We start from the raw sequence: 14,236 nt of genomic DNA on the forward strand, positions 1-14,236 counted from the left end.
GTGCTTTGGGGATTCAGTGATTATTGTGATAACTTATTGGTCACAAGTTTTCTATATATACACACACAGTGTTATAAAGGTAAACATTGCTTATAAAAGAAGCTATCATTTCTGTACATTTCCTCTTTCTATTCATATTTCTCTCATTTTAAATGGACTTGTCCACATTTGAATTTTTACTTTCTCACCTTTCTACTTTAATTGACAAAAGAGTAAAAGAACTTTTCAAGGGAGTTGTGTGCCATAATGTATAGTATGTTTCATATAAAATGCTTAAGCTATGATTAGGCAGTGTCTTGGTCAGTTTAGGCTGCTCTGACAAAATAGCACAAACTAAGTAGCTTTATAAACAACAGAAATTTATGTCTCACAGTGTCGGAGGCTGGAAGGCTGAGAGTAGGATGCCTACATCATGATCTCAGTCTGCTAAGGAGGGCCTGCTTCCTGATTCATATAGCATTCTTTTCATTGTAACCACACTGGGCAGAAGCAGGGTCTCTTTTAGAAGGGCACTAATCCTAATCTGATCACCTCTCCAAGATCCCATCTCCTAATGCTAATCACTTTAGGGGTTAGGATTTCAACGTAGGAATTTTGAAGAGACCCAACCATTCAGACTATAGCAGGCAGCGAATGACAACTTTGTTTATTTTTAAAGGTTTATTTTTGAGAGAGAAAAAGAGAGCACAAGCAGGGGAGGGGCAGAGAGAGAGGGGGACAGAGGATCGGATGCAGGCTGCATGCTGACAGCAGCAGGCCTGATGTGGGGCTCGAACTCAGGAACTTCAAGATCATGACCTGAGCCAAAGTCAGATACTCAGCCAACTGAGCCACCCTGGTACCTTCCTATGACAACTTTATAGTGGAGTTTGAAATTTCTATTTGTAAGGGGATTAGGAAATCTGTGTTTTTGGAGTATCATTGGAGTCATATATATTGAAATGGATAATTTTTGCATTTAGATTCTTCTTCAGCATATTCTGAGTACATCTGCGTTACCCAGTTCTTCATAATGTGTTGCCAAGTTACAATATGTTATATGAGTCAATAAATTCTGACTTTTGCTTCCTTGTTAGCTACTGGGGAAAAGTTAGTGGAATCTTCGTATTTTGTCTCTTTAGTTTTGAAACCTCAATGCAAATTGAAAGATGTCTGATTTTAGTGGTGAAAAATGACTGTCAAATATGGCAAATACGTGTAATAGAATATGCTGACGATTCCTGAAGATAAGACCACCAAAGACATATCAATCATAGCAGCTGCAGACAGATTTGAATGGCTCTACTGTGGATTTCATTCTTCCTGGGTATAGGATGAGAATGCTTAGAAGGGATAGGAGCTGCTGGTAGCACAGAGTTTGTATTGTAGGCATGTTCTAGGTCAGTGTTTCTAAAATGTTTGACCATGATCCACAGTAAAAATACATTTACATGGCAACTTGTGGTATACACATGCAACTAAAATAAAAGATTCTCCAAGTGGTGGTTAGCCTTACTATTTTCTGTTCCGTATCATGCTAGAAATTGTGGTGTTGATGTGGTAGAATGTTTACTGATACATCTTGGCTTGAGGTTTGCAAAACTTTACTAAATGGTTTATATTTTTAATAATTGTAATTGAGTGTCATTGATGTCAAGGTTAGGGTGGGTGGGTTTCAAGTACTTGCAGCAGATTAAAAAAAAAATTTTAAACACTGCTCATGGCTAATAAAGAATATATAAATAATGAAACCTTGTTTACTCCTTGGGAAAAATAACTAGAGTAGGACCCTTTTAAACCCTTATTTCGTGGGTAGTAACCTGCAGTAGGATTGCTGAGTTGTGTAAGTGTATTTAACTTTACAAGAAATTGCCAGACTGCTTTCCAAAATAGTTGTACCATGCTGCATTCCCACAGCACTTGGCATTGGGAGTCTTCCTAATTTTAGCCTCTCTAGGTATGTAGGTATAATGGTATCCTTATCATTTTAATTTGCATTTGATTTATTCCTAATGATTAATGATGTTGAGTATCTTTTCATGGCTTATTTGCCATCTGTATACTTTGGTTAAATGTTCAGATTTACCTTCTTACTATTGTAAGAATTCTCTGTATAGTCTTGATACAAGTTCTTAATCAGATATGTGTTTTGCAAATATTTTTCTCCCAGTTTGTCTTCTCTTTTTCTTTTTCCTAACAGGGTCTTTTATACTTCATGCTTTCTGTGTCCTATTTAAGAATCTCTACCTAATCCAACATCACAAAGATTTATACATTTTTTTCCTAGAAGTTTTCTCTTTTTAATTCTTATATTTAGGGGTGTGAACAATTTTGAGTTCATTTTTATCTGCGCTGTGAGGTAAGGGTCCACTTTCATTTCTTTGTATGAATGTGCAGTTGTTCCGGCATCATCTGTGAAAAGACAGTCTTTCCCGTTTGTTGAGAATTAGTTGGCCATATATGTAAATTCATTTCTCTGTGATGTTCCATCGATCTAGCTGTCTTTCTTTATAGCAGTACATTGTGTCTTTATAGTGAATATTGAAATCAGCCAGGGCAATATTTTGAACTTAGTTCTTTTCATACAAAATTATTTGGGCTATTTTGGGTTCTCTTCATGCTCATATAATTTTTTTTTTTTTTTAAGTAAACTCTACCCCCCATTGTGGAGCTTGAACTCATGACCCTGAGATCAAGAGTCACATGCTCTACAGATTAAGCTTCAGGTGCTTAATCAGGTGCTCCTCATTCCCATATAAATTTTAGAATCAGTTTGTCAGTTTCTACAAAAACTCTTGGGGTTTTGCCTGGTATCATATTGAATCTATATGTTATTTCAGAGAGAACCTGTAGTCTTTACAATATTGAATGTTTTGTCTCCAATTATTTAGGTTTTCTTTCATTTCTTTAATGTTTTCTATTTTTCAGTGCACAATTTTACACATGTTTTTGTTATATTTATCCCTGTAACATAATGTTTTAAATACTATTTAAATGGTATTAATTTTTAATTTCAAGTATCCAGTCGTTCATCATGGACATATTGAAATGCAGTTGATTTTTTTTTTATTGACCTTGCATCCTGCCGACTTTACTAGACCTACTCATTCCTCCCCCTCTTCTTCTTCTTCTTCTTCTTCTTTTTTAAAAAAAAAAAAATTTTTTTTTTAACGTTTTATTTATTTTTGAGACAGAGAGAGACAGAGCATGAACGGGGGAGGGGCAGAGAGAGAGGGAGACACAGAATCTGAAACAGGCTCCAGGCTCTGAGCTGTCAGAACAGAGCCTGATGCGGGGCTTGAACTCACGGACCGTGAGATCATGACCTGAGCCGAAGTCGGACGCTCAACCGACTGAGCCACCCAGGCGCCCCTCTTTTTTTTTTTTATTAAATTAAACTCCACCCTTAACTTGGGGCTTGAATTTACAACCCCAACCCAAATCAGGTTTCACGTGCTCTAGCAACTGAGCCAGCCAAGTGCCCCAATTACTTCCTATAATTTTTTTTTTCCAAATCTGTAGGATTTTTACATAGAGGATTATGTCTCTGCATATTAAAACAGTTTTATTTCTTCCTTTTTCACCTGTATTCCTTTTTTCTTTTTTTTCCTTTTTCTTACTTAATTGCACTGGCCAGGATTGCAATAGAATCTGAATGGAAGTACTGAGAGTAGGCATCCTTGCCTCATTCCTCATCTTGGAAAACATTTCAGATTTTCACTATTAAGTATCTTACTGGCCATATGTTTTTTGTAGACACTCTTTGAAGAAATGTCCTTCTCTTCTTAGGTTGCTGAGAATGTTTGTCATGACTAGCTGTTGAATTTTGTCAAGGTTTTTTTCCTATATCTCTTAAGTTGATTATATGATTTCTCTTTCATTGATTCTGTTAATTTGGTATATTAGCATATTAAATGATTTTTTTAATGTTGAACTGATATTCAATTCCTGGGCTAATCCTACTTGGTTATGATAAATTATCCTTTATATGTTGCTGGCTTGAGTTTTGGTAGGAATTTTGTGTCTATGCTCATAAAATTTAGCTTATAGCTTTCTTATAAGTTACAAACTTATAATTAAAGCTTATAGTTATATTTTTGCTTGTTTTGGTATCAGGATAATGTTGGCCTCATAAATGAGTTGAATGTATTCTCTTTTTCTAAAGAGGTTATATAGAATTGAAATTACCTTTTTCTTGAACATTTGATAGATTTCATTGTTGAAGACCTCAGAGCTTGGAGTTCTCTCTGTGGGAAGGTGTTTTTTTCTTTTTTTTTTTTTTAACTTGGTACTTTCCTTAACTTCTTATTTTGAGGTAGTTGTAGGTTCATATACAATTGTTAGAAATAATTTGGGGAGATCGCATATACCCTTCAACCAATACTGCCAATGAATGGTAACATCTTATATACAACTATATGATAATATCACAACTAGGAAATTGACATAGATAGATAAAGCCATGAACCTTATTCAGATTTCCCCAATTATATGTGTACTTATTTGTGTGTGTGTATGTATTCTGTGCATTTTGAACATTAATTTTAATTAATTTTAATAGATTAACATGGTCACCACCACAATTAAGATAGGGAATAATTCCATGACAACAATCCTTTGTGATATCCTTTTATAGTCACTGCTGTATCCCTTTCTCCCTGCTGCTAACCTCTGGCAACTAGTAATCTGCTTTTCATCTCTATAATTTTGTCAATTCAAAAATTGTTATTTATGTTAAATTGTTATTTATATTATATAAATAACATGTATGTTAACATAAAAAACAGCATGTAATCTTTCGAGACTGGCTTTTTTCACTCAGTGTATTTCCCTTAACATTCATCTAAATTGTTGTATTAATAGTTTATTTGTTTTTACTGTTTATTAGTATTTCATGATATGGTTATATGGTTATTTAACCATTCACCTGTTGAAGATATTTGGATCGTTTCCATTTTTGACTGTTAAGTATAAAACTGTTATGAACATGCAGTTTCATATAAATGTAAGCTTTCATCTTTTGGGGATGAATGTCTAAGAATTGCAATTACTGGATTGTATGGTAAGCACATTGTTTAATTTTGTAAGCAACTGCTATACTCTTTCAGGTATTACTATACTATTTTACATTCCCATCAGCTCTGCATCATCACCAGCAGGAGTGTTATCACTATTTTTATTTCTAATTATATAGTGATAGATAACTCACGGTTTTAATTTACATTTCTCTAATGGCTAATTTTGAGCATCTTTTTATGTACTTCATTTGCCATCTTTATATTTTCAGTGAAATGTCCCTTTATGTTTTTTTGCTCATTTTTTGTTTGGTTTATTAATTGTTTTTTACTGTTGAGTTTTGGGACTTATTTATATAATTTAGGTACTAGTCTTTTGTCAGGTGTGCAGTTTGCATATATTTTCTCCCAGTCTATAGCTTGTTTTTTTCATTCTTTTTGTAGGGTCTTCTGCAGAATAAAGGTTTTTAACTTCAGTGAGGTCCAATTTATCAATTTTTCCTTTTATGGATTATGCTTTTGGTATCCTGTCTGAGAACTCTTAACCTATCCCTAGGTCCTAAAGATTGTCTCCTAGGTTTTTTTCCTAAAATTGTATTTGTCTGGGGTCCATTTTGTGTTAAGTTTTGTATGATGTGTGTGGTTTAGCGTGAAGTTCATTTTTGTGTCTATGGATGTCGTCTTGATCTAGCACCATTTGTTGAAAAAGCTATATTTCCCCATTCAGTTACTTTTGCGCCTTTATTTTAGAAATCAGTTGGGCATTTTATGTGGACCTGATTCTGTGTTCTTTGTTCTCTATCACTGATCTGTGTGTGTGTTCTTCTGTAAATAATACCACACTGTCTTTTTTTTTTTTTTTTAATTTTTTTTTTTTTTAACGTTTATTTATTTTTGAGACAGAGAGAGCATGAACGGGGGAGAGTCAGAGAGAGGGAGACACAGAATCTGAAACAGGCTCCAGGCTCTGAGCTGTGAGCACAGAGCCCGACGCGGGGCTCGACCTCACGGACCGCGAGATCATGACCTGAGCCGAAGTCGGCCGCTTAACCGACTGAGCCACCCAGGCGCCCCAATACCACACTGTCTTGCTTATTGTAGCTATGTAGTAAGTTTTAACATCAAATTGAGTGATCTTTTCCCCCCTTAGTTTGTCTTTTTCAAAATTGTTTTGGGTATTCTATATCTTGTGCCTTTCCATATGAATCGTAGGACAAGCTTGTCCATACCCCCAAATTACTGAGATTTTGATAGGAATTGCATTAGATTTATATATCAATTAGGGAAGAACTGATGTCTTTCACTGTGTTGATTCTTCTGATCCATAAACATGGTATACTCTATTTGTTTAAGTTGTTGGTGTCTTTCATCAGCATTTTGTAATGATCAGGATACATTATATTTATTTTTTATATTTATGTCTAAATATTTAATTTTTTTTGGAGCAATTACAAATGGTTTTGTGTTTTAAGTTCAACTTTCACACGTTCATTGTTAATATATAAAAATGCAACTTTGTGTATCTGCTGATCTTGTATCCTGTGACCTTGCTGAACTCACTTATAGTTCTAGGATTTTTGGGGGGTATAATCTTGGGGACTTTTTACATGCAAAATCATGTCATCTTCCAATTGGATCTGTTTTATTTCTTCCTTTCCAATATGTATGTCTTTTTTTTCTTTTTTCTTGCAATATCACATTGGCTAAAACTTCCAGTACAGGCATATCTTGTTTTATTGTGCTTCATTTTACTGCACTTTGTGGATACTGTGTTTTTTACAGATTGAAAGTTTGTGGCAACTCTGCATGGAGCACCTGTTTTCCAATAGCATTTGCTCACTTTGTGTCTCTGTGTCACATTTTGTGGCACAGAATCTGTAAGAATTTGTAATTCTTACAATATTTCCAACTTTTTCATTATTATCATTGTTACATTGATCTGTGATCAGTAATCTTTGATGTTAATATTGTCATTGTTTTGGGGCCCCACAAACCGTGCCCATATAAGACAGTGGACTTAATCGATAAGTGTTGTGTGTGTTCTGACTGTTCCAGTGACCAGCTGTTCCCTGTGTCTCCCTCTTTTTGGGTCTACCTACTCCCTGAGAACAACAGTATTGAAATCAGGCCAATTAATAACTGTACCATGTTCCTTTCAAGTGAAAGAAAGAGTCGTGTATCTACTTGTTTTTTAAATGTTTATTTTTGAGAGAGAGAGACACAGAGTGTGAGTGGGGGAGGGGCAGAGAGAGAGAGAGACACAGAATCCCAAGCAGGCTCCAGGCTCTGAGCTGTCAGCACAGAGCCCGATGTGAGGCTGGAACCCAGGAACTGTGAGATCATGACCTGAGTCGAAGTTGGCACTTAACCAACTAAGCCACCCAGGAGCGCCTGCATATCTCACTTTAAATGAAAAGGTCCGTGATTTCGAGCCCCGCATGGGGCTCTGGGCTGATGGCTTGGAGCCTGGAGCCTGCTTCCGATTCTGTGTCTCCCTCTCTCTCTCTGCCCCTCCCCCTGCCCCTCCCCCGTTCATGCTGTGTCTCTCTGTCTCAAAAATAAATAAACGTTAAAAAAAATAAAAAAAAAATAAATTAAAAGCTAGAAATGATTACGCTTAGTAAGGAAGACATGTTGAAAACTGAGATGGGGGCGCCTGGGTGGCTCAGTCGGTTAAGCGGCCAACTTCGGCTCAGGTCACGATCTCACGGTCCGTGAGTTCGAGCCCCGCGTCGGGCTCTGGGCTGATGGCTCGGAGCCCGGAGCCTGTTTCAGACTCTGTGTCTCCCTCTCTCTGCCCCTCCCCCGTTCATGCTCTGTCTCTCTCTGTCTCAAAAATAAATAAGAGTTAAAAAAAAAAAATGAAAAAAAAAGAAAACTGAAATAGGCTGAAAAGTGGCCTTTTTGTGCCAAACAGTAGCTAAGTTGTGAATGCAAAAGAAAATTTCTTGGAAGAAATTAAAAGTGATATTCCAGTGAACACGTGATGGATAAGAAAGTGAAACAGCCTTATCGTTGATATGGGGAAAGTTTTAGTGATCTGCACAGAAGATGAAAGTCGCAACTTTCCCTTAAGCCAAATCCTAATTCAGAGCAAGACCCTAACATTCTTCAACTGCATACAGGCTGAGGGAGGTAAGAAACCCGAAAAAGAAAAGTTTGAAGCTAGCAGAGTTTTTGTTCATGAGGTTTAAGGGAAAGAGGCCATCTCCATAGCATATAAGTGCAAAGTGATGTGGCAAGTGCTGATGTAGAAACTGCAGCATGTTATCCAGAAGTTCTAGCACGATGGTGGCTATAGTAAATAACAGACTCTCAGTGTAGACAAAACAGCCTTCTATTGAATAGTTTTCTATAAGAAGATACCATCCAGGACTTTCATATTTAAAGAGGAGAAGTCAGTACCTGGCTTTAAGGCTTCAAAGGACAGGGTGACTGTCTTGTTAGGGGCTAATACAGCTGGTGACTTTAAGTTGAAGCCAGTGCTCATTTACCGTTTTGAAAATCTTAGGCCCCTAAAGATTGTGTTAAGTCTACTCTATCTGTGCTTCATCTACTTTATCTGTGCTTCAGCCTGAATGATAGCATTCTGTTTACAATATGGTTACTGAATGTTTTAAGCCCATTGTTGAGACCTATTGCTCAGGAAAAAAAAGATACCTTTCAAAATATTTCTGCTCATTGACAATGTACCTGGTCATTCAAGAGTTCTGATGAGTGTTTTCATGCCTGCTAACACAACATCCATTTTAAGCCCTTAGATCCAGGAGTCATTTTGACTTTCATGTCTTACTATTTAAGAATTGCATTTTGTAAGGCCATAGCTGCCATAGATTGTGATTCCTGTGTTGGATCTGGGCAAAGTAAATTGAAAATCTTCTGGAATGGATTCCCTATTTTAGATGCCATTAAGAATTTTTGAAAAAACTAAGAATTTTTGATTTATGGGAAGGGATCAAAATATCAGCATGAACAGGAGTTTGGCACAAGTTGATTCTAATCCTCATGGATGACTTGGAGGGGTTAAACACTTCAGTGGAGGAAGTAATTGCAGATGTGGTGGAAATAGCAAGAGAACTAGAATAAGTGGAGCCTGAAGATAGGATGAATTGTTGCAATCACAGGATTCGAGTGGATGAGGAGTTGCTTCTTATGGGTGAGCAAAGAAAGTGTTTCTTGAGATGGAATCTGCCGGTGAAGGTGCTGTGGAGATTGTTGAAATGACAGCCAAGTATTGAGAATATTATTACAGAAACTTACATAAACTTATTATTACATACACTCCTAGGCCTAGTTGCTGCTCATTCCAAGAAGGTGAGCTAGCAGATACACAACAACACGTATAAGCAGCATGAGCTTTGCTCCGACCTTCTGAGTGCAAAGTCACTATGGCTGTAATTGTACTTCATTCATCAGTCTTGTGCAGAAATGGCTGGTGATTCATCCTAAGGCGAGATCTACAGGGAAGGGATTCTGGGAAGGTAGTTCAGTGTGACTTGACACATTTCAGTGCCACCACACTTCCTATTGATTATTTATCAGATGGGAGGGGGTTTCCTGCCCTTCCCTGAAGGATAGGCAGTGTCTGCTTTTATCCTTTTCTCAGGGCAGTTGCCCTTTGCCTGAAATGATGGTGAGGGTTTCCTGCCTCTCTCACCGGTAGTAGACATTTACTGAGGCCATTTTTAGCTTGGGTTTCTGCAGTGGCTTACGGCTTTTGTTTCCCCTGAGAGAATGGCCTGAAACGTGAGTGGGGTTTCATGCCTGTGTCCTGCCAGAGAGGGACTCTTTCTGGTCTCCTGCCCTGTTTCCAGTGTTTCTTGCAAGTTCTTGGTGGAAGCTAACAGAAAAGAGCCGGTGACCGAATGAAGACTTTGCCTGTGTCTAGGATCTCAGAGATTCAACCATCTTGTTAGCCCACAGTTGGCCTTAAAGCATTTGTTTGCATCTCACAGTGTTCTCCTTCTGCACTTTGGTGGCAGCTGCCTCTTTGTCCTGTGCTCTGTCCAAGATGAAACCCTTCTGTGTTCTGTCTCACCTCAAAGGAGTTTTGTCACCCTTTGATTTTCAGTTCTCCTGGTTATCTGGTAAGATGCCATGGGAACCAAAGAAGAAGATTATTTCAAGAAGATGGCGTCAGCTGTGACAGATAATACTATGAGGTCATGAAAAATGTGTCTTAAAAGGGCCCACTGGATTTACTGATGACCTATGATTTCTAAGAACAAAACCAATGGAGAGGAGGGGGCAAGGGACAGTGCGGGGGAAAGAAGAGCTGACGGTGAGCTAGGGAAGGCGGCGTGTGGAGATGACCAGAAGGTTTGGCTTTAAAGACAAAGTAGTTCAAAGGGACAATAGAATGAAGTAAAGTGAAAAAGTTTGTTAAAATGCTTTTCCATCTCTGCTGTTCAATATCACCAGCCTTACTGTTTTTCTTTAATCAGCTGAACTTACCTCAACTCCTAAATGAGGTCATTTTTAAAAAATGATTTTCTCTCTTTTCAGGCAGTATTAACTTGGAACAATCCCACCTGTGTATAGGGAGAGAACTCATTTTAAGTGTAGAGCGTATCAGCAGGTCCACAAGTTTTGAGAATGCTAATTAATTTGCTCCTGACAATAAATGTGTACCCATCAAATGTAAAACTTCCACAAATGTAACGTAAACTAAGGCTCTGAGAAGTTAGGTTTTGCCCAGCTTATTCGTAGTATGTTCCAAGTAGGTATTTAAACCTGGCCTAACACTTATCTCAAGCATCTCACGGTCTACTAAGGGAGATAGGTATGTGAATAAGTAAGTTGCAAAGCTGTTTAGTACGTTATATAACCATTCAAAATGAGCAATAGCTTTTATAAAAAGAGCAGTAGCTGTATATTTATTGTCATTGAAAGATGTTCACCCAACAGAAGACATATTCTAGAACAGAGCGAGTATCATGATCCTATTTGCTTATTCACTGATTGAGCAGATGTATATTAAATGCCTATTTTGTCCTCCGCACTGTTCTAGGCACTTAGGGTACCCGGGTGATCAAGAGTGTTGCTCTTTTTATTGAGCTTATGGTCTGTTAATAAAGAATAGAATGTCAAAGCAGTGATGGAATTATGAGAGGCAGCATGGGTTGCAAGAAAGACATGAGTAGGAAGCCACAGCAGTAGGTAAATTCATCCGTAACAAGTGTGTAATTGTTGGGAGGCAATTCTCCATGCGTCTTGCATTTCTGCACATTTGTGAGCAGAGGCACTGGCTGCTTTGTTCTGGACTATCTTTTCAATAATGTATATACAAGGAACAGCTTTGGAAGTTATAATATCTCTCTCTGGAGCAGAGGGCAGATTTATTTATTGTCCAGTATAATACAGATAATGTCACTCTCTGGGAAAAAGGTCAGACAAGTTTGCTTGATCTTTTGTAAGATTTGGGTTTCCTCAGTTCAGGGTTCTCCAGCTCTGATTCAAACCCCCAGCATATCCAGTACTTACCTAGGCTGCTCCGCATTGCCCTGTGGGAATTGGGGGACAAGGAGCCTATGTGAACTTGAAGCTTGCATTGATTAAGGAGAAAACTCCTTTGCTTCTGACTTAGGAGTCTTGTGTCTTCTGCCAGCATTCATGAGATGGTGGCAGGTACTTGTTAGCTTGCGAGTAGTCTAGACTTCATAGTTCTTGACGACAGGTATGAGTTTATTTTTATTTTAATTTGGGGGGCTCCGCTTTTTCACCTTACGATTCTTATTTTAGGGCATCTGTCAGCTCCTATTTTTTGGTAGTACATTTAATTAGTAAAGGGTAGAGGAGGTTTATGTTAGTTGTTTCTGGAAGCACATTTAATGAGGTATGTGGACAATACAGTCATTTTGATCTCCAAAGTCACATACAGAAATCATTCGGGAGCTATTTAACTGTCAAGTCTCAGTGCATGTTTTTATGTGTAGGTTTCATACATAAGAGTTCTTGCTCGGAGAACTCACCTTGTCTTCTGTTCTCTCATGTCCCACCACCATTTTCTCTAGGCAGAGATGGCTAGAGCTGTGTTTTCAAACCTAGATTTTAAAAATTTTCAAGAAAAATTTGTGGTTCTTCTTCCTTCTCCTCTCTTCTCCTCCTCCCCCTCCTCCTTGTATTTTAATGAATTTTAATTGTTGTCATGTTGATAATATGATCTTAACTCTTAATTATAACTCAGTAGGATTGCCAAGCCTGCTGTTGGCTGAAGGGCGGAAATTTTTTTTTTAATGTTATCTATTTAGTACAGTTAGCGTCTTTTTAAAACTGAAAATCAGATTGAAAAGTTAATTATATAAAGTACAACCAATTCATGAAAATACTGAATTTCTGTAGGTTGTCTTATTCCAATGTTTAGAACCATAGAACATTCCCCCCACACAAAAAAAGAAAAAAAGAAAAATTCTTTAACCCACATGTTCATCCTTTACCTAGCCATCTTACCAGTCATAAGCAAGCACAAAGAAAGAAAATAGTTCATTCTCAAGAAGATCTTGATATTTACATCGAATGGCAAGAAAGTGTAGAGAAATCTGTCCCTGGTGACAGTGTACAGAGAGCATAGTCAAATTTAATTTTATTTGAGATCTCATCAGCCTGATTTGCTTAGCTAATTATCGTTCTTTGTCATATATTCAGCTTCTTTTCATTACAGCTTCTGAATAAACATGAAGCTTTTTGGTCTTTCTTTGATAAAGATGATTCATTTTTTAAAGGGAAACATTTCTCATTTTCAAAGGGATTTCTATTTTTGCAGTATTATAATTCTGCTATTGATGGACATTTAGGCTGATTTTATTTTATTTTTTTGCTGGTACATTTCATCGTAAAATGAACTTTAAAATATTTTAACGTTTCTGAAATTGAGATGTGTTTGAAAGTAGGTAGTATCTAACAAAACACTGTTTGCCCACCTATTTAAGGTTCAAAACCCTACCCCCCACCTCTAGTCCTATCCTCTTTCTCTATTTTTCCATTTGACACTTTCATCAGGTGACGTGTTGTTTATTGTCTTTCAATAAGCTCATTAGAGTGCAGAGTTCTTTTTCTGTTTTATTTCACCACTGTACTCCTAGCTCCTAGAACACCACCTGGAATGGAATGAGTACTCAATATATTGGTTGAATATATATGTGAATGATTACTGTGGTCCAGCCACTGTGCTAAGCCCTTTCTATCTTTGAACCGTTTTATCCTTGCAATAACAGCATCAGGTAGGCAGGAACTACTTAATGAGGGAATGAGGGCTGAGGCGATATCACTCAGCTTCTAAGTGGGAGTTGAAGTTAGAGCTGCCTCATGCGGGATCCTGGGCTCTTAACTTCTTTGTTATACTTTCTTCATCAAGAATGACTTATAACTTATTTAGTTTGTTTTTTTTTTTTAACAGGAAGAAGAGAATTTATCCAAAGATTGAAACTTGAAGCAACCCTGAATGTGCATGATGGCTGTGTAAGTAATAATTAATTCTCCACTATGAAGGACCTTAATACCAAGTGCTCAATATTTAATGAAATGCCCCATCCTCTTTGAAGAGATTATGAATAACTGTAATAAAAAATGGGAGAATGAAGTTTGACGTTAAAACATAAAGTTTATTTTGATTTTAGAAAAGTATGCGGGAGATTTTTAAGAGTACAGATGAGTTTTCTAATATTATCAAAAGGCTTCCCTCTCACTCAACGGTACTGCTTTTGTGAAGGTCACTAATGATTACCAGTGGTTACTTCTCAGGAAATTTAGACATTAATTGAACACATGTTCTTTTTTGAAATATTTTTTCTCTTGGTTTCTGCTAACACCACACTCTCTTGGTTCTCTCTGTATCTCATTGACTGACTGCGTCTTCTCTGTCCTCTAGCTGACTCCTCCGCTTCTTGACCTTCAGTTGTTGGATGTACTGGGACTTTGTCCTGGCTCCTCCCACCCTCTTTTCTCTTCACTTTTCTGAGACATGTTATCCGGTCCCACGGCTAAAAAACCATGACTTCCAGCTCTCTGTTTCTTCCCCAAACTCCAGATTCACGTATCCAGCTCTCTACTGGTTGCATGTCTAATGGCCATGCCATATTTAACAGGGCCAGAACAGAATCCTTTTCCTTTTAATTTCTGTTCTGAAAATTTCAGGCAATGCTTTTCATATACTCATCAGGTGGATTTAGCAGTTATGAAGATTGGGACATGTTTGGGGCGCCTGGGTGGCTCAGTCGGTTAAGCGTCCGACTTTGGCTCAGGTC

General features: G+C 37.5%; 1 protein-coding gene across 8 annotated transcripts in view; it reads left to right on the forward strand.

Annotated features, from left to right (window-relative positions):
• DCAF6 (DDB1 and CUL4 associated factor 6) overlaps window positions 1–14,236 on the forward strand; it is a 135,614-nt gene that overhangs the window by 3,475 nt on the left and 117,903 nt on the right. For all 8 annotated transcript variants that reach the window (XM_058700366.1, XM_058700368.1, XM_058700370.1 and 5 more), the window contains exon 2: window positions 13,390–13,451. In XM_058700366.1, the coding sequence (XP_058556349.1) occupies window positions 13,390–13,451 (62 nt within the window). The remainder of the gene's footprint in view (window positions 1–13,389; window positions 13,452–14,236) is intronic.

The sequence above is a fragment of the Neofelis nebulosa genome, chromosome 15 (genome assembly GCF_028018385.1).
Source record: "Neofelis nebulosa isolate mNeoNeb1 chromosome 15, mNeoNeb1.pri, whole genome shotgun sequence".
In the NCBI taxonomy this organism is placed as follows: domain Eukaryota; kingdom Metazoa; phylum Chordata; class Mammalia; order Carnivora; family Felidae; genus Neofelis; species Neofelis nebulosa.